The 27,468-nt window shown below is 41.6% G+C and overlaps 2 protein-coding genes across 33 annotated transcripts in view; one reads left to right on the plus strand and one right to left on the minus strand.

The window, feature by feature from the left end:
* Positions 1-18,105, minus strand: part of LOC133488813 (R3H domain-containing protein 1-like) — a 59,498-nt gene extending 41,393 nt beyond the window's left edge. For 5 of the 22 annotated variants that reach the window (XR_009791764.1, XR_009791763.1, XR_009791766.1 and 2 more), the window contains exons 1-8: positions 15,158-15,606; positions 14,760-14,930; positions 11,092-11,248; positions 9,708-9,894; positions 4,044-4,133; positions 1,130-1,253; positions 537-615; positions 340-399 (exon numbers count right to left, since the gene is read on the minus strand). Coding sequence is in view for 19 of the 22 variants with exons in the window: in XM_061797319.1 (XP_061653303.1) it covers positions 340-399; positions 537-615; positions 1,130-1,253; positions 4,044-4,133; positions 9,708-9,860 (506 nt within the window). In the remaining 3 variants the exon portion in view is untranslated. Of the gene's footprint in view, positions 1-339; positions 400-536; positions 616-1,129; positions 1,254-4,043; positions 4,134-9,707; positions 9,895-11,091; positions 11,249-14,759; positions 14,931-15,157; positions 15,607-17,746; positions 17,877-17,934 lie in introns of those variants that run through there. The other 17 variants (XM_061797195.1, XM_061797185.1, XM_061797309.1 and 14 more) reach the window with 17 other exon arrangements.
* The window catches only part of zranb3 (zinc finger, RAN-binding domain containing 3), a 145,855-nt gene continuing 135,801 nt past the window's right edge, over positions 17,415-27,468 (plus strand). For 3 of the 11 annotated variants that reach the window (XM_061797109.1, XM_061797148.1, XM_061797154.1), the window contains exons 1-2: positions 18,140-18,433; positions 19,097-19,272. In XM_061797109.1, coding sequence (XP_061653093.1) covers positions 18,302-18,433; positions 19,097-19,272 — 308 coding nt within the window. In that variant the 5' untranslated portion in view covers positions 18,140-18,301. Of the gene's footprint in view, positions 17,503-17,820; positions 17,953-18,139; positions 19,273-26,134; positions 26,274-27,468 lie in introns of those variants that run through there. The other 8 variants (XM_061797147.1, XM_061797149.1, XM_061797146.1 and 5 more) reach the window with 8 other exon arrangements.

Genomic DNA, 27,468 nt, shown 5'->3' on the forward strand with positions numbered 1-27,468 from the left:
GTCATATGTGGGCAAGAGCTCATTTCTGCAATTTAGATCAAATATGACCCCGCACACCCCCCCCAAAGAAATATATAGCCTACACTCAAAATCCCGCGATATAGTGGATTATGTGCGATATAAATATAAAAAGAAAACCCGCAATACACTGAATCCGCAATAGGTGAACCGCGAAATAGCTGTACACTAAAAACATGCTGCTGCTCCTGATAATGTGGAATGAAGCACAGCAAGGATCAGAAAGTGAAAATATCCTTCTGTGTTGTACTACTCAAATGCTAACCCTGTATTTAAATCGGTATCAAACACAAATTTAATTAAAGCAGGAACAGAACTTACTCAATATTGTTGATGAAGTCCAAGATGTCTTGTTCAAGCTTCAGCAGCATAATTCTGTCCCTAAGAAAATAATACAAAGTATTTGAGAATTTTTACCTCTGAGAAAAAAGTCTCAGAAATTTAGTTTGCCTGCTCCAAAAGTGCCATTGATTCATTATCACTGTCAAATTTTCATCAAGTAGGTGAAGCACACTTACCTGGGGTTGCTCTTCAACGTGTTCACTAAAAACTGATGAAGATCAATGCCTGTTGAATCAGTGTAGTCTTGACTGGAATCTAATAAAAGACAAATCAGGTCACAACGATTGTGAGAACTTTCGCAAAAGCCCAAAATCTTGAATTTAAAAACAAAACAAAAAAAACAGGGGAATGATATTGTTTTCCATTTAATTTCCTTTAAATTAAATTTTGATTATGAGACGATATCAGCACTGATTAAAAAAAAAAGAAAACATTCTCACTCAGCAAACAATAGGGTAGCGGAGACCAAGAAATCATCTAGGACTTATAATTAGTCTTGCCTCATCAGTGGTATTCCTCCTCCAAAGGGTGGCAACTACGGCCTGTGGGAATCTGTATAATTAACTGGATCACACTAATTATCTGCCAATTGCAAGATATAATTGAAAATGGAGAAGCACTTTTGGACAAACGAGAGAATACTTTAGCCTGAATAAAAATCCACCCATACACAAAACAAGAAATTATGAAGGGTGTGTTAGTTGTGAATCGGTAGTGAGAAATCTAACCCAAGCAAACCCTTCAGTGGAGGCTTTTTATATATGCTCACCTCTGGAGACCATTTTTCTCTGCATTTTTTCTGCTTTGTTCACCTTGTCGCAGATGACGTCTTTCTGAGCCTGATTTTGTTTAGCTCTGTCATCCTTTTCTAACATTCGAAGGAGGACTTCATCCTTAAAGTGAGCAAAAACAATGAATGAGGGAGGTATGGATTCAAACTCTGACATTCTACATTAACATGGTCTTGATTTAGTCATTGAATCTCCAAGACACACGCACACAAGCCTGGTAGAACTTGCTGTTGACATATTGGGAGGAGGGTCAAGGTCAAATAATAATAATAATTTTGAAAAGGTAAATTAATCTTTCAGTTATTCTGTAATCTTACCAGAAGTTCAAGGTTAATTCAAGAGTATCATGTGCAAAACAGGCAAATGTTCAAGAAACTTAAAATAGCCTCATGGTTTATGACCCAAACCTGTTTCCTTGATGGTAATGATGCATCTACATCCATGAATTTGAAATCATGATAGCAATTAATCATCCAGATTAGCTTGTTTTTATTAAACCCTCTGAATAATACATGAATTCCATCTCCAAATTAAACAACACAGCATATTTCATTACGTAAAATTCAACGGTAGGCAGAGTTAGCAGTAATTCCTCTCGCTGTAAATGTTCTAACACCAACTGCTGCAATCTGACTGCAAGCCTGCAGTGGGTATTTTTTTTTCCTTTTCTTTGTGAGATTGAATAAAAAGCAGCCTTGGTTAACCCAAGCAAGTGCTTCACCACAGACCCATCGAGTAACAGCAGAATTTGATTTGCTTTTCAGGCAATTCTACATGTACTGAAAATCTTACCAGTGCACCAACAATTTATATGACACTGAGTTTTAAAATGTGAGAGGTGGCCAAGGGGTGGGGAGCAGTCAAAAAACTAAATAAAAAGGTTATGTGATTGATCCCTCACACTGAAGGTGCAATGTTGCCTTGAATGTTTCAATTTAAGGTGGTGTAAATAATTGTAAAATGTAATGCACGAATGAAAGCTGCTACGAACAAATTGCCCGATTGGAATTATGAGAAAGTGACGACAAGTCAAGATTTGAGTGCCACTTGAGACAGCATGTGCTTGTGTGTCCTTGTCAAAGTAACAATAATAATAAAATAAAATTCTGGCAAGAATCAGTGCGGTCGCTGCTTAATGCCACCCTCTGTATCACAGGGAAGCCGCCTGGTTGACGTACAGCTGTTGTGAATTGTCTCATTTGTTTTCTGACACCCATTTACTTCAAGATGAAAGGGAAAACAGCAGGAAAATTATAGTCTTCTGAATGTGTAACGAACATGCTGTCAGTCTAATACAAAAAGTACAGCGTGTATTCAAAGGCCCTTGACTCTCAGCCATTGATTTGAATTGACCGCCAGACAAACAACGTAAGGGCAGATGTTCTTCAGATTTGGACAGCCTATGGATCTATACAGCCTTTTGTTAGCACTTAGTTTGACAGTGAGGGAGTGACAGTGATGTCTAGTAGCGACAATGGTAAATTTAATCATCATGAGCTAGTTTCACAATGTTTGGGTGCAAAAAAAAACATTTTGCTACACGGGTGTTACTCAGCTTACAGTGCTTTAAAGTTAAATTAATATGCCAATTTAACTCAGGATTTACCACATTCAGGCATGACAAGAATCACACATAGTGGCACTAAGACCTGCACCAATTCTAATTCGGCTCAGCACCAATTTGTATACCTTGATATTATAGATAAACTCATTCGGTATGTGCAGAAATGGTGTCATCAAGATTCCTTATATGGATTTGCACCAAGCTTTATAAAGGTTCTTCCTTGGCTCATCTCGCCACAAAATCAGTTAAGCAGTTTTAGCACAATCCTGCCAAACCCGCAAACTGGAATAATAAATCACCTAATTGGTAGAGGTTTTTAAAATTACCCAAGTACAGTAAGTACTATAATTCTGTTCAACGCATGTGTAAAATTTTCCAATGATGCAAGGGTCCACAACATGACAGCATATGCCAAACCAAGGTATTTCTGATTTTGAATCATGTAAAACATTTCCTCCAAACTAACAACTTTTGCTTTAAAAATGTGAATTTCTATATTGGACTTGATTAGTCTTGATGCGTCATTACAATGATGCCATGTGTCCAGATTTTTCTCATGGCTTTGACAAAGAAACAGAGGTTCGAATGAGACTGCAATCTTACAGCTACGCCTAATATTTTGCTTCACTCCCTATTGCACTAGCACTCCCCCCCTCCAGGGTAGCTTGCCGAAAACAGCCGTGCTCAGGCACCTCCACCAATAACTGTGGCGAGGGAAATATCAGGAGTATTCAATTAGGGCACTACATAGCACTCGGTAGCTGATGTGCGGAAATTGCAATTTCCTCAACATGATTGATGGGGGCAATACAAGACGCCATGGGAGTGCAGGCGATGAGAGAGCGTACTGGGAATAACATTGCCCTCTGGTTATGGGGCACGGTGCTGACTGGCTAAATCGCAGGACGAATACGTGTGTGTGTGTGTGTGTGGAATGTGGCGTGGGCACATAAATATATCATTAGCAGGGCAGAGTGGCATTTAATGGAGTTCAAGTTTGATCAGATGGTGGGGGAGGGGGCGGGGGAGTCTTTGCCTGGATGCAGTAAAATAGATGAATTAACAAATTAACGTCTCGCTTGCTATTTGTGTTTTGATGATGTGATGTTTTCACCACGCTGTACTGGCCAGGTATTCAATCACAGCTGTCAGAAGAAGGGTGCTAATAGATCGCTGGAGGTCCGTCATCTCAATTTTAATGAGCTGAAATAAAGAATTGATCCCCGGTCAGCACTTCCAACAGAGCTATTCCATGTGTGACTTGGGCCAGCTGATGGGATGACAGATGGATTCGAAGACGGAATAGAATACGCTCAGGGAGTTATTACCTGAGGTCCAGCTGAAGGCTCAAGATTTGGACAAGGGAAGGACTCCTCACATATTGCCAGGCTCCGAACAAGCTTTAGCCTCGTTTTAGGCTGTCGAGGAGGGTGCAGGAGCAGACAGTTAAAACCATACATACAAAAATAACAGCCAGTGACACCTACAAGCTAGCGGAACAAAATCACAACAGGTTGCCAGCAAAACATGTCTGTCTTTCGAGTGACTGCGGGTTTTTCCTTCTCTCACAAAGGGGCCGGGGGAGTAAGTGACAGAATTGTTTTGCTTCAGAAATTTACCAGATAATTTGATCAAAACTGAAGCGATCATCCCATAGACTAATTCTTCCTTTAACAGTCTCTGGAGAAGTCTAACAGCAAGCAAACCACCACAGCCTACACGGTCTGCATAGTGAGGCCTCTCAACACTAATTGCAAAGATGAGATTTGACAGTATTCCTGACAGTCAACACAGTAAAGTACAGCTTCAAATGTATTTCAAGCAAACAATTCACATGCTTCATTTCAAAACATGCGAATCAAGTGGCCCGTACCTTCAAGTATTTCACAGGTTGGACATGAGAGGAGGTATTTGGTTGGATGGAGGTATGTGGAGAAAAGTACACAGGAAGTAAAAATCAAACAAACTATTGAACTTTGAAAGTAAAGACTGTTGCCTTTAAAAAAGGAGAGATTTTGAATTAAATATGACATGCCAATATTTTGTTCTTGTGTGTGCAGCACAAGAGCACGTTAACTGAAATAAATAACTCCACAATACATCTGCAAAACAAGGAAAACATAAGCTCACATATCCGAAATTTAAGAGCACTGCTCTCATCTGGTTAATTAATTAAATAAAATACAATAACGACACTTTCTCAGTCCATTTCATGGCAATTATGAATTTTTAACAATGAAATTAGTGTTCACTCACCTCATTCAGAGTGAGACGAAGTCATTTAGAAAAAATGAACAGACGCATACAACAATGTGATGGCTGTGAAAAGCCGGAGTTACATTTCTGGTACGGAAGCCTTTTATAATGTGTTTAACTCATCTTATGTGACAAACAGTTGTCATCAGACAGACAATTAGGAGTAGCTGTAAAGCGCCACTGCCTCAAACACACAAAACACAGAGAAAAAAGCCAGACAGGCCGTAAGCAACTTGGGTCAGTGCTACACTTCGCTTTGAACTCCATTTTACCATCATGTGACTCAGACTCCAGAGTTAGAGGGAGACAAGGCATCCGACAGTGGGAGTTAAGGTTCAGTGCCTCTATGTTTAAAGCACCGGTGCAAGGCACTAACGCATGTTAGAAAGTCTCATCGTCGTATTCACCGAGGAGACGAGGTGGGATGGTAGTAGGTGAGCGAGCATGAGCTTTTCCAGTATAAACTGTAGCAGAAACCTTTATTGTGCCTGCTAATCCCAACATGAATCTCTGTCCTTCCCATCTGTCCTCTAAATATCAAGAGGACAACCCCCCTCTCTCTCATTGAGCTCGAGGGCCTAAAGTTGCATGAAATATTGAAATGGGACACTGCTTGTGACCTACAGCACCCCTTTCTATATCAGGTAATATGGAAAGGGAGGGGCGATGGGGAAGGCGGAAGAGGGCTGGGACTGCGAGCACACCGCTACACCAGCTAATTGAGCGGCATGAGGCCGGTGGGGAATGAACAATGCCAGCAGGAGATGAAGGAATGGAAATGGGGAAGAGGGAAAGGGCTGAAGTCAGCAAAAGTAGGCTGGCCACCAGCAGAGAATGGAGCTGCAGAGCTAAAGGCAGATGGTGGCAAAGTCACACAGCTTGCGCTCCTTCTCAGTTTGCATGCTTTTCAGTCTCTCTTGCTCTCTCACATGCACATATACGCATCCACTCCTCGATCATGCGACAATCGCCCCTACCTAGTTTTTTTCCACATCCCATTTTGCACACAATTAACACTTCCAGCATTTCACCTGCCCTTGCAGAGAATGACTTAATTAGCAACACAGAGGCAAACCCTAAGAAATAAATTAAAATAAATATTGAAGCCAGAATTTATTAACGATTAGAATTATAGAGTAATGATTATGTCGTGCAATTGAAGAGTATGCAGAATGATTTTCACCCCATTATATAATACACTACAATAACTGTTCTGCGTTAATGACATAATTTACAAAATATGGGAATTTAGACAAATTGTTCTGGAAGTGGAGCACGGTGGGCGAATGGCAAGCACATCTGTGTCACAGTTCTGAGGACCTGGGTTCAAATCCAGCTTCGCCTGTGTGGAGTTTGCATGTTCTCCATGTGCCTGCGTGGGTTTTCTCCGGGTACTCCAGTTTCCTCCCACATTCCAAAAACATGCATGGTAGGGTAACTGAAGACTCTACATAGCCCGTAGGTGTGAATGTGAGTGTGAATGACTGTTTGTCTATATGTGCCCTGCAATTGGCCGGCGACCAGTTCAGGGTGTACCCTGTCTCTTGCCCAGAGTCAGCTGGAATAGGCTCCAGCACACCTGTGACCCTAGTGAGGATAAGCAGTATGGAAAATGGATGGCTGGAATTTCTATAGGTTAGCATAATTGCAATTTATTAATAACTGGCACAATCTTTTTTTCCTGGTGTTTTGCCTTTCGGCCTTGGATTTCTCATTTTTGTTTTTGGGGTTTTAGTCAAGAATTTTCATTTCCCTGCATTACTAATTTTGAGATCATAATTTTTTTGAAATAGGCCTCCCTGCAAAGAAAAGTAATTAATTTTTTTGTGAGGTTTAGAATTGTTAAATAAACCTGCTTTATAATGTAAATCAATTTGGTTTGGTCCGGTTTTATACATTTATAAACTTCAATACAATAAATCGAGTCATGTCGAATATCGACATTAGGGGGGAAAAAGAAATGTGATATCAAATTTAGGCCATATTGCCCAGCACTAATTTCAGGAGGAGTATAATGAGAGTGGGCTGGATGCCTCCTATATTGAATAGGTCACATAAAACATCAGGAGGTAGTTTCACACTCTGTAGGAACCTCAAAGGACAGACACACGATGTCGTTCTATCATCTACCATGTCATGTTGTCTTTAGCATTTTTACCTCCACCAAGGAATTCACATTTTCATTTGTGTTTGCCGTTTACCAAGATAGCATGGGTCAAGATTTCACTAAACCTTGTGAACGACAAATGGATGGAAATGAATATCTATGATGGTATCTATGAAGGTGAACAATTTGGTACTGATGTAAATTAGGGAGAGGTCTGCGCTTGAAATGCACAGTCAAATGTAGAAGATTTGTTTGTGAAAAGTAAATGGCTTTGAATCTTAACTGATCATTATTTTTTTAGAGAGCATGTCGGCCTCCTCTGACAATGATTTTTGTACTGAAAAGGGGAGTGAATTATCTGCCACTGTTGGATCTGCAAAATACTTTTCAATACATGAATAAAGGGACATATTACAACAAAGTGGATAAGGATAAAAACCACTGCACTAACATAAGCAATCTGAGTGAATAACTCTCACTTATTAAATTTAGGCTTTACACGATAAGGATTTTTGGGGCTGATCACAGAGTTTAAAAAAACGATAACCGATCCGATCACAAGATGGAGCAATGTGTCTCTTTAAATGACTTGTTCATTTACTGTATATACTTGTGTACTTAATTGCTCCCAAAAACATATTTACAATAAATAATGTATCCTTGTTCATCTTTTTATGCCAGTGAGGCATAGTGACAGACAGAACAAATGAATGGTCTTCTATTAGATGGCAGGAAGTACATAAAGTAATTCATGTATCCACTTTTTGTGCCATTTTTATTTGTTGGTGTTGCCGTGAGATTTTTCAATTGTAAAATATGTGCCTTGGCTCCATAAAGGTTGGAAATCACTGCTCTAGTCATATCATGTATTCTAATCAGTCAGGTCAAACCAACATTACAACATGACAGAAATAATGGGTGCTAACTTACTGTAATTAAATTACTTTATTGTAATTAACTTACTTCACACACACACACCAAAACTTTAGAGCATGATTCGACAGAACGCCTGCATGTTCACTTACAACCGTTAGTGCTAGCACTAGCTTGCTCGGCTACATAACGTTTTGTTACCTGCTTGCAAGCCGTATCGTATTAAAAATACGTGAACATACCTCAAGCAATCCTTGAATGAAAGTCCTCTCCTGTCCCAAGCACCGGTGACTACCAAACACACTTTTTTCCCCATTTTGTTCTTACAAACACACGGCACGATCCATTATTGTTGTCGTCGCCATGGTAACGAGTGTATCCGGTCACATTTGAGTTGACAAGATAAAGCCCAGTGATCGTAAAAGACGGGATGCGGTGGTATCGGAATACAAGATTTTACATGTTTTACACCGACATGTTTTATTAAAAAAAAAAAAAAATAAAAAAAAAAAAATAAAAAAATAAAAATAAAAAAAATAAAAATATTGGTAGTCAGATAGTTACAGTACTACGTCAAAAGACACGACAAGGCTAAAAATAAACGAACTTTTGGATTCGAATATACTGTACACGACGGCGACGTGGAGTAAATGTCTTTTGCAGAGCCGATCAATCGGCGAATTTTGACAGTAAGGCCGATCAGCATAAAATGCTAATTATCGGCCGATACCAAGCAGACCGATCAGATCGGTGTATAGTCTAATTAAATTTGGACAATAAAAACTCATGTCACATAAGTCACTAACTTGTGTCTTGGCACACAGCCAGAGGTGCTTACATCTTCTCTTTGTAGCTCCTTTCACAAGCACAATGAAGACATATTTAAGTCAGTCAACTAAATCGTGATGCAAAATCCAAACTCACCGGAAATATATGACATTTATCTCAAGTTTGTTCTGTCAGTGGGTCTGAGGAAGGTGAGACTACGTAACAAAGTCTGTGATGTCACACCACAGAGCAAGGACCTCAGCTTTCTGCAACATGCACATGGATGCATGCGATTGAATCATTTCATTATTGATGTGAGTGATGTGTGAAAAGGATAAGAGCCAATTACATTTTGAAAATGATGAGAAACATTCTAATTTATGTATCTGTCCATTTTTTTAAGTGGAAGTTAATGTATCTAATGTATTTAAATCAGAAAAATATTGGTCATTACAAACACTGTTTTAAAGTTTTGAGTAGTCACAGTGGAAGAAAAGAAGAAATGTACAGAAACTCAAACTGAATCGCTAATTTTTAACAATCAAATCATAGCCCTCAGCTAATCAGAAGTTAGCAAGATTCCCACACCCAATTCACAACCTACTTCCTTAGTGGACATTCACTGTGGTTAGCACAATGTAGAGCCAAGTCCTGTGTTAATATTCCAGTTGGCACTTATGACATTTTATGACCTGAACCACCAAGTTGGAAGAATGACCTGAATGGCGCAGGTGACAGCATATCCCCTAAGCAGTTTGTGTTTGAGGCTGTTACTGAATTTATATGGAGTTACGTGAAACATTTTTTACTTATGAAATGCACTCAGCCCTCTCAATTTGTTATGCCGCTCACCGATCACAAACTTACCAATTTAGCCTTCAGACAAGGCTTGAGGACACCCATCATTTACCGTTATTAAGACCATGCAGAAATAGTAAGAGTGTTATGTTAGTGAAAAACGACTACTACTCTCAATGGTCTCATTTACCTTGTCTTCTATTGTAGTGATCTTCCTAGAGTTTTCTTTGCCGCCCTCATTAGAAACTTCAGACTGGGTGGCATTATCTTTTGGATACGCCATGGCGTTGGCAGCCTCGGAACCCTTCGTTGTTTCAAAGTCGACTTTATCAGACATTCTCATGACAAAGTCTCACTGGCAATGTTGGCAAAGACACCTGAAATAAATGAATGAAGAAAAGATGCAAACTGTAAGCGACAGTCTCTTCCTTTGGGAAAAGGCACATGTAGGGTAGATCCTGAAAGTCCAAAATAGCTTAAATGAAAAGAGAAGGCAAACATTGTTAGGGAAGGTGCAGGGTGCGGCATTGTGGAAGCTCAACCAATCAGGTGAGTGATCAGTTATTTGCGGCTAAGCATGTAACTAACTGTTTAAGCTAAAAGCGCAAAAAAAAAAGTGACAGTCAGTTCGTCCATGTCAAAGTAATTGATTTCTAGCCCACCGTTCTACAGTGCTCTTCTGCAGAGCAAATGTACTGGACTGAGAGGGATGCGAAAACACAGCTGGCAGCTGCAGAGTTTGTTGTTGACTTCCAATGACCTGTCAGTTGTTTGAAAAAAAGCAACGCTTGCTGCTGCTTTACATTATTTTTACATTCTGAGAGAAAACAGCTTAATACTCCAGAGTGTTGCACATTCCTTTGAATATTTAGTGTCTTTTACTGACATTTTGATGGGTGAAATCTCCTGAGTTGCCCTGTTCAAAGATTTGCATTACTGGCCAGATATTTTCGAGAGCCAGTAAATCAGTATTCTGTCCCTCTCAGCATCATTCATTCCACCAGACACATTTTTGCCTTGGGACGCGAGTGTCAGGCTTTTTGGTTTTCAAACTTTGATGCCTCGTTTCCTACAGTGAGGATAATTGCAGTGTGCCCACTTTCTCTCATGGATCATCACATCACCCTTAGTGTTTCATTAGGGTTTAAAAAAAGGAAAAAGAAAAAAAAAAATAATCAGGAATTTTATCTGAGGCAAATTTGTTACCCTGTATGTGAAGCTGAAAAGAAAAATTGACATTTATGCGCTTCAAGAAAATGATGGAACCATTAATATAGAAATACAACTGTAGCTGATGTACTGTTTTCAATGGCTGCTATTTGCACATGTACTTAATCCACAGTTAGAGAGTGATAGAAATTACTTTCTCATTATATGACAATGAGCAGTTTTTGTACTATGTTGTTTCTTCATATTATTGCAATGTTTCTCATCCACTGGTTTATAGGAATTAAAGTAATATGAAAGATGTATGTTATGTGTAATATGTAAAAGAAAAAATATCCAAATTATTATTTAGTCAATACTTATTCTCTGACTAATCTTATTAGATGCAAACCAACCAGAAGACATACTTTGTGCGTAGCCAGTGATGAAGGTCGTGGCAAAGGATGAGGTGGTTGGGGAAGTCAACAAGGCCTATCGATCCTTTCTGAGACTTCCTTTCCATGCCTGCTTCAGCCGCTCTATATGGCAACCAGGGGCCCTGACACCCTCATGACCCCTTCTGACCTGCCATAGAGATAGGCACGGGGGTTAAGCGCTGTGGCTCTGGTTTTTTTCTCCCAGGGGTTAGGAGTGGCAGCAGTGGCAAAAGAGTCAGCAAATTTTAAGCATTTGTGGTGAACAGTGTGGTAAGTGTATTTTTGGGCCCATTCGTGCCTGTGCATCATAAATAATGAATGAACACTGAGATGGGAATGCAGCTGAGGCAACAGCAACATTAGGTATTCAGAAAGAAGCAAGGAAAGAGCATTTCTGCACTAAAAACCCTTTGCCATTTGGTGGCACACGCTTATCAAAATGCCTGCCATGCCTCCTTTTGAGCTCAACTACAAGGTGAGACTAGTTGAGAAAAGCAGGTGTCTAAAAGCAGAAGATTAAAAACCAAAGCAAAAGACTGAGAATGCAGGAAAAAGTGTCTTGTACAGTAAAATGTCCTAATACTATACAAGTATTTTTTATTTTTTTTTTTCACCCCACATAGCACATTTCTAATTCACTTACTGTATGTCCTAGAATGGGACATTAATGCTTCTGTTAAGTGGCTGCAACTACTCAGTTTCCAATGAGAGACAAATGAGGCAGATAAACAGATTACTAGATGCTACACATTTCTCATCACATCCCAACATCTTTCACTTTCTCTAATCTCCAACGCACTGAATGGGCGTGGCGTGGTGCCAAGGCTGGCACCCATTAGTGCCAAGGGCTGGCTGCTGTTCATAACATGGTCTTCTGTTTCACCCTCCCCCTTTCAGAGCCCCAAAAGGTCAAGTGGAATCCCTGCTAACTCTATAATCTTCCTTCACATGATGCCGTAGCCTTCAGCTGTGTGAGGCGATGATGGGTGGCACCTAAGGATAAAATGGTTTACGCTTTATCAGTCAAGTGGTAAAATTTCAAACGGTTATTAGAATCGTTTACATTTTTTATCATCGTTTCATCATCATTCCGACTGTTTAGCTTCACTGAGTAGTGGCACCATTCTTTGTGTTCTTCATACAGTGTGTGCGATTACAGCAAACAAACAAAGATGATGCAAACCCTATGAGAAGAAGGTGGCTATGTCAAGACATATATGTTACCATGCGACGAAACGACTAAAAAATGTCCCAGGTGACCGCAAAATGTTTTCACCTTTAAAGACGCCTATGGCAGAGGTGTGGAAGTATTTTTACATTACATAAGATGGAAAATTAATTAAAAACAATTACTATGTAAGCAGAGAATGACAGTCGACACTGCAACATGTCAAATATTTTCTCATCGCTGTGAATTTCTGGAGTCCTGTACACTTGAAAATTAATTTTAGTTGCTGCCACTTACAATTTCTAATGTCATTATGTGCATTGTGTTACCAATTGTACATTTTTTTTAAAATTCAAAATAAAAATCTTTCGGTGCACATTTGCTTGTATTTTTTGTTTACATTTCGATATATTCCAAATCGTAATAAGACTGATAGGCATGATCATTTTGGTCACTGTAATCTGATGGGAAATGTTCATACTCTAGTGGCAGCAAACTACTACAAGCCCCTTTGGTACACTCATTTACACAACCACAGTCATCACTGAAAACTAGAAATGACACGTGAGGTAAAAGCTGCTACATCAATACAGCTCTGCCAGGCTGCGGGCGCTTCAGGAGAGCGGACATTTCAGCCGCAGTGTAGGCAGTTACCTTCACAACCTTAAATTGAGACATTCATGTTATTTGTACACAGGCTGGCAGAGACAAAATCAAACGGTGCTTTATTTGATTGCTATACCACAGCTTGCATGCTACATTGAAATTGCATTTCATTTGTGAAATTGATCCATTTGTGCGTGCTCGAGCAACATGCCGTCACTGACAGGGAGTGGTTCGCTGGTATTACAATCACAATAGAGCACAACAACCCTAAAGTGGCTCCCTCCGGTGTCGTTCACTGTCACCTTGCCTCTTCACGACACATAAAATTGCCATAATAGCAGCCTCACACAATGCAGAGATTAATTTGAGCCAAAATCAATCAAGTTTCAATAAGAGACTAATTAAAAAAAAAAAAAAAAAAACAACAACATAGGGGTTCATAGTTAATTTCAGCCAGATTGCAATCAAATCTAAATGAATAAATAGCCAATGACATTCTGATCTTTTTGGACTGGCCTCATCATGCAACCATGCCATTTTTTCCCCCTGTAAAGAAAATGTATTGTTAAAGGGGGGTGGGGAGACCATACTTCAGGCGCTTAGCGGAAAATTATGTAGAGAGCAGGCTAATGAGAAATTTCTGTGAGGGACACAAGCAGCTGCAAGTGATGACATGTACGAGAGATTGGTGGTGGATGTAGTCGAATTTTGACACACACACACCTGGCTCTCACAAATTGTGACCTTTCACGCCCCCATGTGTCAGGGCAATTGCCGGGGCTAAAACCACCTCGAGTGTAGGAAAAGGACCCTCAATTCCATCCTGAAGTTCAACTCTGCTCAAATGCGGGGAGAGGGTGAGGACAAGTTAAATACTGAGCGAAAAATGGACGAGTCCTCACTGGGGAGGGGAGTATACATTTGTTAATGATAATTGTAACATTAAAAAAACGAAAGCAGGAGGAACATCAGCAAACGGCTCTGACTGTCCACTACTAGCGAGGCATTGTGAAACAAAAGCACCAACACAAAGACAAAGCTCTGTCGGTGTCAACTTAAGAGCTCTTAATTTTTTAGCTGAGACAAAACTGGCAAAAATATCACACAAAATAGACATTTTGGCTAAGAAAGAAATCAAATACAGCCAATTAGCCATATATCGTGGCAGTACAATTAATTGTTGACTTGCACACACCATGCTAAAAGCCACTTTGTATTTGGCACAGCACACACAACCTGGCTAATAAAATAAAACACCCAATAAACAGCTAATTAGGATACTAATGCAGCTTTACACTCATGGCACAGCAAAGAAATAGATTTTTGTGTTTCGCTCAGCTGAGTAACTAATCTACCATTTCCTAGTTATTTCTTCTAATTGCAAAGCCAGGAAAGCATTGACAGGGGAGCTGAAAAGCCATTAGTGTAAAGCCAATGAAATGATAGCACTTTCATCCTCTGCTTCCCTTAATTTCAGTGCAACGAAAGCTCATGTCAGCTTAAGGAACTACCAGCAAACGGATGGTTAAATTAACTGAAAAAGCATAAACGAGCCCCTAATTGCGTGGTGTGCTCTGCCTCCAGGTCGCATACGATGATGTGAGCACAGGACCCTGCAGTAGAGGCGCAGGCAGGCAGTGTTAAAAAATTACATTTGCAGCAGAGCATGTAGGTAATCCATTACCAGTCCCAGAGGAGAACTTCTTGGAAATATCAATATAGGTAATTAAAGGAGACAATAAAACTGAGAAAACTCGCATGAAAGTCTTGCAGTTTTACTCTACGGTGCCTCGCGAGAACAGAAGTTAAAAAGTCTGCCGTAGTCATTAAAAGTCAATTTGCACCTGCAAAAGGACAGAGGCTGAAAAAGAAGAAAGAGTCAAACCTCTTACTGGCTCGTCTTGGTTAATTGTGCTGTCATGAAAACCAAAGCATGGGTAACTCTTGAGGAGACTGGCGGCAGTGGCTGAGCTCGCAGAGCAACACGGTCCTGATATAGCATACCAAATCTCACTTTAACAAGCCCAAGGGAAAGATCAAACACTTAGGCAGCGACCTACAGCACAGAGATCACAAAAGCAAATAAATAAATAAATAAATACTGTACATATCTTTTCAATTTGACTGAGTCTGATTTCCAACTGAAGTAACCAAACCTAAAGTATTCTCATTTAACAATAGAGAACAACAGACAAAATCAACAAGTAAAAAGAAGCACATTGATAATGAACAATCAGAGAAGCGCAAGACAATATTAAGAGACAGGAACCTTGTAGGACCTACCTGCCCTCCACCCCCAATGCAACTCAGCTCTTTAGTTTCCATTGTGTACAGGAGGCACTATTTGCTGGAGAAGAGGCTGGAGTCGCTTCCCAGCTTGCTCCTCCAGCAGTTGCTGGCTGCCTCCTGCACACTCGTGCGAAAGAGTGAGCGTGTGAGATGGGGAGAAGGGGGTCTAAAAGAAGTGGGTGAAGGGGAGTGGGTGTCACAAAAAAGGAGGGGAGGATGCTGCGCAAGCACAAGTCTACCTGCCACAACCCATCAAGCCAGCCAGCCTTGGAGACAGCACCAAATCAACAGCTGGTCCCCGTGTGATGTCAGAGCCCAAACAGCCAGTCACAGCAGCTGAGGTCGACTGGCGCTGCGGAGGGCTCTATGAACCAAAGTCAGCGCCTAAATGGGTCTCTTCATTAGCTACTCTGCTTTAGGATGGAGGCGGGGGAGGCAGAGAAGGAGGAAAGGGCATGCAGGGACATGGAATAGGAAGAATAAGATTGAAGGAGGGCAGTGAGAGAGAGAGAGAGAGAGAGAGAGAAAACTGCAATGAAGGAGAGGAGGAGGTTGGCAAGCCGAGAAGAGGAGAGCGGTCAGTAACGACACGACTGCGGCCTGCTAGGTGCTCAAACACCAGGTGGAGAGTAGATAGGGAGGCGCTGGCTGCTGAGAGGCCGAGCTGTTCACTGGGCTAGTGTCCCAATAAAGCTGGCACCCTGCTTCTCACACAAGTCGACGAGGCTATGGTTAATCCTACTTGACTCAGAGAACCTGAAATACCGCCCAGCGCACAGGCTGAAAGGAGACATTTTGTATGCAAGCAATCTACTTGCAGCAAATTACAAGTTTAATGGATCTGCTGGAAACAATTTTCTGCCTGTATATAATGAGAACAGATCACTGACCTCCTCTATTTCATCTATATGTGCCTTTAATCACTGTGGAGCATCTAATTGGGAAAATAATTAGGGACTGTGACATGCCTAGCCTAGGAGTAGTAATTTCATTAAAATATCTATTTTGAGAAGGAGGACAGGAAAAGGTTAAAACATCCTCTCTAAACACTTTCATCACTAGGTGAAGTCGCTAACGTGCCCTGCGCAAGATCCAAAGTCTCCACTGCCATTATGTGACCGTTTCTGACCATTTCTCAGACTTTTTAAAGAAAACACAGTGGGCGATGAAGTTCCCACTGTCACTTAGCAACTACCATCAGGCTGTGAAAACCAATCCTTCCTCGCAGCCATTCTCCGACAAATGTATTATTGTGCTTCCCTTATCCTATGAAGAAGGTCACCGATTAAACAGTAACAATTTATAAATTGGTAGTTGAATTATTTAATAGCCAGCTGGACCAAACAATATAGGAAAGGGAGATTTCTCCCTGGAACGTGATTAATTATTTAGTCATTGAGCCACATCTTTTTGACAGAAAGGTACAATATCCTCAACCTCAATATTGGACAATATCAACTCCAAAACCATCCTTAATCTGTGCAAGTAACACTGAATTAGGCCATCACCACACAATGATTCACGTATTTATGACAATGCATATTTTACTATTTTCTACCTCAGATGGCTGACTAAACAACAAATTAAATCCACACAGAACATCTCAAGAGGGCAGACTCATTAACGTATAGATACAGACTTTAACTTTTAAATTTCCTGCGGGATAATCTAAGTATCTCCCAATCCAGTTCCACCAGGCTATGCTGCTTGCTTCATGAAAATAACCACTGAATCCGTATGCTCAGTCATCCATGAGTCAATCCATCCATGCTGTAACTTTAATCTCTGTAAATTTCCACCAAGAGGCAATAATTGCCCATGTTGATGCATCAAAATCACTGTGGGGTATGGGCCACTGATTAGACAAGTTATTTACAATATTATAGTAAATGACAAGAAAATCAAGATGGTTTCGCCAAAACAATGTCAACAACATGAGCATTCTCTTGCATATGATACTTTGTCGACTAAAAGGGAGACTTCTCTCATCTTTAACCTTTACTCCCCTATACAAGCCCCAACATTAAGCATTTATGCAAAGTACTACATCTGTGACACGCATCACATTAAAAAATAATGTGCAAGTCAAAATGGCCATACAACACAGCAGAATTAAATGTATAGAGAAAACATTGCATTTTATGATTTTAAGAATTAAGTTAAGTGGCGCAAGTTAAAAAATTTTTTTTTATTCCCGAATATTTATGATTAAGCGTGCCATAGTTGCAATTTTGTGCTTTTCATTCCTATCAACACGTGTGGCACATGCAACTGGACAACCGCTTTTCAAGAAACATTGAAACAACGGGGAAACGCACAAGACCAACAATCAACGTGTGGTATGCAAATTTAGTTGTAGAAAGAACAGGCCGAAAAGTTACTTATTTCAATGTAATGAAATAAGTGCATCTTGCTTGATTCCGCACGCCCAGGTAGCGAAGTTGTTGTTTAGCTTGTCATATATTTGCTTTCGGGCCATGTTTCGTTGTCAGTATATTTATTTATAACAAAAAAAACAAAACAAAAAAAGACACGATGATGTTAGAATTGACGTCGATTCGGGGCAAAGCTAATGCACATTACCTCGCAGTGTTGAATGCTGCTAACACCGGCCGAGCCGGCCAGGCACAGGGAGCTGTCACACACACATACACACTCGCGAGACTGCTGTTTACAGCTCCCAGCTAGCTAACAAAGTGCGACACGCCTCGCTCTTTTAAGGCTAACAAGCTAGCTTACAACTTGTGTGAGGAAATCGAATGTTGCCTTACCACTTCGCTTAACAAATGGTGCGCAGCCGTTGACGTACCCTAGTCTTTGGACACTAATGTTAGCACAATAGTATCCTAAAATTAAAAGTAGTGAGGGACGGGGTTTGGTAGCGGATAGTAGCAAGCTGCTGGAGAGCGTCAGTCACTCGGCTTCTCACGCTCGATATGAGGGCGTTGAAAATATATCACGGTTCGCCGTCGCTCGGGTGTTAGTGTGTTCCAACATACAGTCATTTGCGCTTGGAAATATTTCCTTTTCATGCGTGTCAACAATTCCTACTGTTATTGTTTAATTATTGTGTGTATTTTTGTGCGCGTGGCTATCGTGAATCACATGTAACAGAATGTTGATTGACTTGCTATCGTGATGCTGAGGGCGGTTGGGGATATAAACCAAGTGCACCTTCATATTTTGCCGGGATATACGCTCCCATGTTGCAGTTCAAGCTATTTTTTCCCCAAAACATTTTTCGTTGTTTACGTTTTACTTTCGTATGTGGTATGGAGAACACACGCAAGAAAAAATGACGACGGGGATCTTACCTAGTTACACTGACAAAACTATGACGTACACGATGCGATTTTAATAATAGTAATAATAATACTATTTAGGGCAATGATTAGAAGCTATCGTGGATTTGGCCTGCCAAAGTTTCGTTTTGGGACAGAGTACTAACTACATGATTTGTATGCTAGTTGGCTGCATAGTTGTGCTTGCAAGTTTTGACCCGGCGATAGTGTAGTGTTATTTAGGTTATTTGTTTATTTGCTAATATTAAATTGGTTTCTGTATTGATCTTGGAAATTGAAGTACAATTCTTACCATATTGGGATTGTGAGGTCGTTCTGGCTGTTATTGTTCATTCTTTTCAAAACTCTAGTAGCATTCCGAACATTAAGCTACGTTGAGCCTTTTTACATAAACGTTTTAAACTGTCCCGTTATACGTTAGCTTGTTTGGCTGTATTGTTGTTATTATTTAATTAACATTATGTCCCATGAGCCCAAGATGATAAGAAAATAAATTCTTACACTGTACATCCGTTTCTTAATCACATTTTGCTTTCATGTGCCTTCTTTTGGGGTAGCATTGTCTTCATTCTAATTCTGTAAGGTTGCACTGGTTTACAGCTCAATATTTTTGTTTACATCTTAAATTCAGATCCAAGCTACTGGTGAGGACGTAATAATGACAGCGGATGGTAGTGGCCCACCACAGCCCTCTCACTGTGACACAAGATGGTCACAGCAGATGTCAGGCCTGCCTCACAAGCTCCTGCAGCGCTTGATGCCTTTCCAACGGGAAGGAGTGCAGTTTGCCTTATCTAAGAATGGAAGGTAAGCAACATGGCTCTGAGTGAGATACATATATATTTGTCAAGAATATAAGTCAAGGCAATCTTTTAGCATCATTTGACCACCAGCACATGCACGGGAATGCACGACACATGTATGAGACTGACGTAATGTACAGTTACGGAGATAGATGCTGTGAACATTGCAGTTGGTACAATCTGTAAAAGTGAAGACTGCAAACATGCATAATTATGTGAGGCTGTGACAATGTTTTAGCCTCACATTGCCATCATATTTACATTGCTAAATAGTTAAATTTGTCTTAAAAGTGTTATCAAGTGCATTTATTAATGCTGAATGTCTGGGAGACGTCTCCTTATTTGTTCAGTATTCGAATATGAACTGTTTCGTAGTATATTGGGCGGCAGAAGCTCATCTAGAACGACTTTGGGTTGGAACCGAAGGGTTACGGTTCAAGTCCAGCTGAAAAAGATAGATGTCAGAAGGATGCTCGACTGCTTACTGATTATCATCGGGGTCCCCTTGAGCAAGGGATCAACCATCAGCCCCCTTGCACACACCCTCCAACCCAAGCTTAAGACGTGCAGCACTCTGTGTGCTCCTTCACTCTTGACTCTATTCTAAATTCTCAGTATGGCCTATCAAAGCTAAATACAATAATTACAAAATAATAGTCTTCCATTGTAGCAAAGATCTGCGATTAGCTGGCAACCAATTCAGGGTGTACCACGCCTCCTGCCCGAAGTCAACTGAGACCCGCACGACCCTAGTGAGAATAAGCAGTTTAGAAAATGGATAGATGGATGCAGCAAAAATTTAAAACGCAAAGTTACTGGACCAGTGCTCCAATTTCGTTGTATTTAATGCAATGACAATAAAAGCATTCTGATTCTGATGATGGTATTGTTACATTGATAATGTCTGAAAGCCAGAGAAAAAATACATATTCAGAAAGCAAGTCAAAAGGAAGTATGAATATTTGTAAGGTCATTTAGTCATGGTTGAATTTTCCTGAATATTTATTCTTGTCCAAAGGAAGTTTCTCGGTTTCTTTCAAGTATCCGGTGACTGAGTATACCAGGATTTGACAGAATCCTAACCCTTCCAGTTGATGCATGCTCGGGTTCTCAGGAAGGTCAACACAGGGCCAGCCAATCTGAGTAGCTCTGCTGTGATGCGGCGGCCATATTGATTCAGGAACACGCAAAGGTGCTGCTTATGCGCATGGGCAGGTCAGAAGCCAATTGACTTTTATTGCTTTATGTGGACAGCGCTGTCAACTGGCATCACAGCGAGAACAGTTTGGGTACTGTTCCTTCAAGAAGACAAGGAGAAGGGATTTTTACACAATTATTGTGCAAGAAAGGGAGCGTATATGGTGAATACTCCCATGATGCTCTGAGTAGTTTAGTGATATAAAGTCTAGATATAGGATCTTAGTAGCAAAAAGGAGGGCAAAAATTAATAAACTCATATTAAGACAAATATAATTTACCTAACAGATATGGCTGGACGATGTAGCCTAAAATTCATCTTTCTGAATCCCTTCACAATAACAGTATATATCACAATATAAACTTAAGTGTAAAAATTATAATGAATTTCTTAATGGGTTTTATAGTTCCTTAGCAAAGCTAAATTGATAAAACAAAATAAAAATAGATATAATGTTGAAATTTTTTTGTGCAGCTCTTCAAACTCAAAATTAAAACCCATTGCTCTGGTGCAAAATAGTGCAAACGATCACATACAACATCCATCGATCCATTTGCTGAACCACTTATCCTCACTCGGGTCGCTGTGTGCTGGCGCCTATCTCACCTGACTTCGGGGCAGAGGCAGGGTAAATCCTGAACTGGTTGCCAGCACATATAGACAAACAACCATTCACATTCACACCAACTGACAATTTAGACTCTTCAAATAACCTCCCATGCATGTTTTTGGAATGTGGGAGGACACCAAAGTACCCGGAGAAAGCTCAAGCAGGCACAGGGAGAACATGCAAACTCCAAACTGGATGGCTGGCTTTGAACCCAGGTCCTCAGTACTGTGAGGCAGATGTGTTAACCGGTTGGTCACAGTGCCGCCATAAACATATAATATACCGTTTTTCTTGTGTATAATGCGTATCCCGGCACGGTGGCCGACTGGTTAGAGCGTCAGCCTCACAGTTCTGAGGACCCGGGTGCAATCCCCGGCCCCGCCTGTGTGGAGTTTGCATGTTCTCCCCGTGCCTGGGTGGGTTTTCTCCGGGCACTCCGGTTTCCTCCCACATCCCAAAAACATGCATTAATTGGAGACTCTAAATTGCCCGTAGGCATGACTGTGAGTGCGAATGGTTGTTTGTTTCTATGTGCCCTGCGATTGGCTGGCAACCAGTTCCGGGTGTACCCCGCCTCCTACCCGATGACAGCTGGGATAGGCTCCAGCACGCCTGCAACCCTAGTGAGGAGAAGCGGCTCAGAAAATGGATGGATGGATAATGCGTATCCCCCCCCCCAAAAAAAAATGGCAAAAGTCAATACTGCGCACTATACATAAGTGCAGAGGAAAATGGAAAAAACCTTCACATTTTATAAATGTATCCCACCATTTAGTGGTTATGAAAAAGTTGTACACTTTCATTCCAAAATGCCACCGCCACCTAAGAGGTTATGAGAAAGGTGTACACTTTCATTCTAATATGCCACCGCCACCTAGTGGTTATAAAAAAGGTGTAGCTTACACTTCATTCCAATATAACAGGGATATGTATGACTAAATATATGTACAGTTCTGCTCAGAAACTTGCATACCCTGGCAGAATTTGTGAAATATTGTTTTTTTTAAATATGACTAATGACTGAACAACAACAATCATTAATTTCTTTATGATTATGTTTTGTTGAATGATATTGCTTTTCTGTAATGCTTGACCATTTAATTTTAATCCCATTAAAATAAAATTAAATGTGTTTCCCCTGGCCCTTCATGTTTTCTTTAAAGAATTGTACCCATCTTACAAATTCTGCCTGGGTAATCAAACATATGAGTACAACTGTGTGTTTTCTCATTCACTAAATAAAAGTAAGGCTGTGAATTTCAAAATAAGAGCAAGTAAAGAAAAAAAAAGTATTACGTGTTCAAATAAAGTGCTTAACTTCAGAATAATTCTTTGAAAAAAAAAATAAATACAGATAATACTTCGTTTTGATCATATGGGTAGAAGCAAAATCATGCTTTGTAAAAATGCATGATACATAGGTAGAAGGGTTTTCCAGAATTTTGAGGTCAACTTTGGGGGTGCGTATTATACATGGGTGCGCATTATACACGAGAAATTACGGTACTACCGGTATATGTTAATATACTTTTGACCTTTTAACGCTCCTCCTTCTGGCTGAAGTATGTGGGCTCATTTCCGGTCTTTGCATTTGTCGTGTGTGTGCCTAATATGTAGCTGTTGTACAACCCCAATTCCAATGAAGTTGGGACATTGTGTTAAAAATTAATAAAAACAGAATACAATGATTTGCAAATCATGTTCAACCTATATTTAATTGAAAACACAACAAAGACAAGCTATATATATACACACACACACACACACACACACAAATATGTACGTATTAGGCTTTACACGATCAGGATTTTTGGGGCCGATCACCGATCCGATCACAAGATGGAGCAATGTGTCTATTTACATGACTTGCATGCCATGCAAGCTCAAACCATGACATTACTTCCACCATGCTTCACAGATGAGGTAGTGTGTTTTGGATCATAAGCAGATCCATTCTTTCTCCATACTTTGGCCTTTCCCTCACTTTGCGAGAGGTTAATCTTAGTCTCATCAGTCCATAAAACTTTGTTCCAAAACCTTTGTGGCTCATCTCTGTACCTCTTTGCAAAATCCAATCTGGACGTCCTATTCTTTTTGTTGATGAGTGGTTTGCATCATGTGGTATGGCCTGTGTATTTCTTCTCTCTCAAAGTCTTCTTCGAACAGTGGATTGTGATACCTTCACCCCTGCCCTGTGGAGGTTGGCAGTGATGTCACGGACTATTGTCTTTGGGTGTTTCTTTACAGCTCTCACAATGTTTCTGTCATCAACTGCTGTTGATACCCTTGGCCGACCTGGTTGATGTCTGTTGCTCATTACACCAGTAGTTTCTTTCTTTTTCAGGACATTCCAAATTGTTGTATCAGAATCAGAATCATCTTTATTTGCCAAGTATGTCCAAAAAACACACAAGGAATTTGTCTCCGGTAGTTGGAGCCGCTCAAGTACGACAACAGACAGTCAATTGACAGAGAACAGTTTTGAGGGTTGCTAGTTATCCGGTAATGCCGGTACAATTATTTTTTTTTTTTGACAATTGTGCAAAAATATGCAGAGTCCTCTAGCACTTCCAGCAGTTTGAATGACTAGTATAGCAATAGTCCGGTGCAATGTCCATTGTGCAAAGGGCGCCGAGACTTCAAGGAATGTATGCAGTTTAAAGTGACTAGTAGTGCGATAATCTGGGACAATGTTGATTGTGCAAATGTTGCAGATACTCCTCAGTCAGTCTGCAAATGGGACAGGTGCTACTCTGGCATGAGTGGCCAGTATTGGTCAACAACAAATATGCAAATAGTGCAGCATGGCGAGACTACTACAGTGAGTGCACGAGTAATATATAATTGGCCCGACAGAAATGTGACAACAAACTCGACAAAAAAACAAAAACAAATTGGCAGCATGTTGCAATGGAATTGTAGGTTAGCTATTTAAGAAGTTGATGGCAAGAGGGAAGAAGCTGTTGGAATGTCTGCTAGTTCTAGTTTGCATTTCATCGGTAGCGCCAACCTGAGGGAAGGAGCTGGAAGACCGGTATGTGGAGGGTCAGAGAGGATTTTGCACGCTGTTGTCTTAGTTCTGTCCTCAAGGGTGGGTAGAGGGGTACCGACAATCTTTTCAGCAGTTTTGATTGTCCGTTACAGAGTTTGTCCTTTTTTGTAGCAGCACCAAACCAGACTGTGATGGAAGAACACAGGAATGATTCAATGACCTCTGTGTAGAACTGCCTCAGGAGCTCCCGTGGCAGGCCGTGCTTTCTCAGCAGCCGCAGGAAATACATCCTCTGCTGGGCCTTTTTGAGGATGGAGTTGATGTTGATCGCCCACTTCAGGTCCTGAGAGACTATAATTCCCAGGAACTTGAAGGTCTCGACGGTTGACACCAGGCAGCTGGACAGCGTGAGGGGCAGCTGTGGCGAAGGATGCCTCCTGAAGTCCACGATCATCTCTACAGTCTTGAGCTTGTTCAGGTCCAGGTTATGTCGGCCGCACCAAAGCTCCAGCCGCTTCACTTCCTGTCGATATGCAGACTCGTCACCGTCCTTGATGAGGCCGATGACAGTGGTGTCATCTGCAAACTTCAGGAGTTTGACAGCTGGGTGCGTTGAGGTGCAGTCATTCGTGTAGAGAGAGAAGAGCAGCGGAGAGAGGACACAACCTTGGGGTGCCCCAGTGCTGATGCTGCGTGCTGATGAGGTGGTCTCCCCCAGCCTCACCTGCTGTGTCCTGCCCGTCAGGAAGCTGTAAATCCACTGGCAGATGGTAGGCGAGACTCTGAGCTGGAGAAGCTTGGCGGAAAGGAGTTCAGGGATGATGGTGTTGAACGCTGAGCTGAAGTCCACAAACAGGATCCTCGCGTAGGTCCCTGCACTGTCGAGGTGTTCTAAGATGAAGGGCAGTCCCATGTTGACTGCATCATCCGCAGACCTGTTCGCTCGGTAGGCAAACTGCAGGGATCCATCAGGGGACCTGTGACGCTCTTTAGGTGGTCCTGCACGAGACGTTCAAAGGACTTCATGACCACAGATGTCAAGGCAACAGGCCTGTAGTCATTTAGACCCGAGATTGTAGGTTTCTTTGGGACTGGAATGATGGTGGAGAGTATGAAACAGGATGGTATTTCGCACAGTTCAAGAGGTCTATTGAAGATCTGTATGAAGACTGGAGCGAGCTGGTCCGCGCAGACTTTGAGGCAGGATGGGGACACATGGCCTGGGCCTGGCGCTTTGTTAATCTTTTGTTGTTTGAAGATGCGTCTCACATCCTGTTCATGGATGGTTAACGCAGAAGTCAGAGGTGTGATGGTGTTCGGTGGTGTGGCTGGGTGGGTTTTGGGTGTGAAAGTGTCCTTTTCAAATCTGCAGTAGAAGGTATTCAAGTCATTGGCTAGTGTGCTATTGTACTCTGCTTGGAGGGATCGTCGTTTGTAATTGGTCAGCGATTGGAATGCATGCCGGACTGATTTAGAGTCGTTAGCGCTAAACTGTTTTTCCAACTTTTCTGCATAGTTCCTCTTTGCAATGTTAATTTCTTTAGCCAGCTGGTTTCTAGCTCAATTATACACGGCCCTGTCCCCGCTTTGAAATGCGTCCTTCTTAGCTTGGCGAAGTTGCTTAAGTTTAGCAGTGAACCACGGCTTGTTGTTATTGAATGTACGAAATGACTTTGTTGCTACACACACATCTTCACTGAAACTTATATAGGATGTGACAGTGTCGTATATTCATCCATGCTGCCAGCTGAATTTTGAAAGACACCCCAGTCTGTGCAGTCTAAACAGCTTTGAAGTGCTATCTTTGCTTCATTGGTCCACTTTTTCACTGTTTTCACTGTAGGCTTAGCACATTTAAGTTCTTGCCTGTATGTCGGTATTAAGAGAATTAAGCAGTGATCAGACGAGCCCAGTGCTGCACGAGGTTTGGCACGGTATGCCTTCTTTAGCGTAGTATAGCAGTGGTCTAAAATGTTATTTTTTCCTAGTAGGACAGTCGATGTGTTGCTTGTATTTAGGGAGTTCGTGGTTGAGTTTAGCTTTGTTAAATCCATTTTGTTGGGTAGGGAGCGTAGATTCACGAGGTGGATTGACGGAAACGCCAATCTGTATCCTCTCTTGCGAAGCTTCACCTGGATGCCGGCTCACTTCCCTCTGTGGCGTCGCCTCCGCCTCCATGCGCCAAAGACTGCGGTCGCTGCTCCGGTGAGTAACTCAGGGAAAAAACTGAGCGGATTTGTGAAAGAAAGTCTGGAGTAGACTCCTTGATGGTTAGCAAGTCTCCCCTTGTGTAAGTAAGACATGTAATATCTCCAAAGATGAACGAAAAACACAAAAACAAAAACAATACTAGAGAGCGCGTAACCGAGGTGTCCACACATATAGGCGCCATCTTGTTTATGATTCCAAATGTTACCAATGAGATCCTGCCCCAAGTGGAGGAGTTCAAGTTCCTCAGTTGTTCACGAGTGAGGAAAGACTGGAACGGGAACAGATGTTACATGGGTATACCCAATGTTTGTGCAATAGCACTGATCGATTTTCCCTCTTCTCTCAGCTTCAAAATGGTTCGGTTTCTCCCATAGACAGATTTCTGGTCTTCGTGTTTGCTTAACAGAAAATGCAGTTTTCACAGGTGAAACCCAAAGCCAAAAACAAGCACTATCTAATGTTTAAGCAATCAATCTAAAAGGCAACACCTGAGCAACGAGAAAAACCCATCGGTCCATCCATCCATTGTCCTCCGCTTATCCGAGGTCGGGTCGCGGGGGCAGCAGGCTCAGCAGGGAAGCCCAGACTTCCCACTCCCCAGCCACTTCCTCTAGCTCTTCCGAGGGGATCCCGAGGCGTTCCCAGGCAAGCCGAGAAACGTAGTCGATCTCCCGTTCCATTCTTCCCTCACTCATGAACAAGACCCCGAGATACTTGAACTCCTCCACTTGGGGCAGGATCTCATCCCTGACCCGGAGAGGGCACTCCACCCTTTTCCGACTGAGGACCATGATCTCAGATTTGGAGGAGCTGATTTTCATCACAGCCGCTTCATACTCGGCTGCGAACCGCTCCAGTGAGAGTTGGAGATCACGGCTTGATGAAGCCAACAGAACCACATCATCTGCAAAAAGCAGAGATGCAATTCTGAGGCCACCAAACCGGACCCCCTCTACGCCTCGGCTGTGCCTAGAAATTCTGTCTATAAAAGTTATGAACAGAATCGGTGACAAAGGGCAGCCTTGGCGGAGTCCAACCCTCACCGGAAACGAGTCCAACTTACTGCCGGCAATGCGGACCAAACTCTGATTCCAGTCATACAGGGACCGAACACCCCGTATCAGAGGAGCTTTTTAACTACCTCGGTGACCTCAACCCCAGAGATAGGAGAGCCCACCTCAGAGAACCC

The sequence above is a fragment of the Phyllopteryx taeniolatus genome, chromosome 1, assembly GCF_024500385.1.
Source record: "Phyllopteryx taeniolatus isolate TA_2022b chromosome 1, UOR_Ptae_1.2, whole genome shotgun sequence".
In the NCBI taxonomy this organism is placed as follows: Eukaryota; Metazoa; Chordata; class Actinopteri; order Syngnathiformes; family Syngnathidae; genus Phyllopteryx; species Phyllopteryx taeniolatus.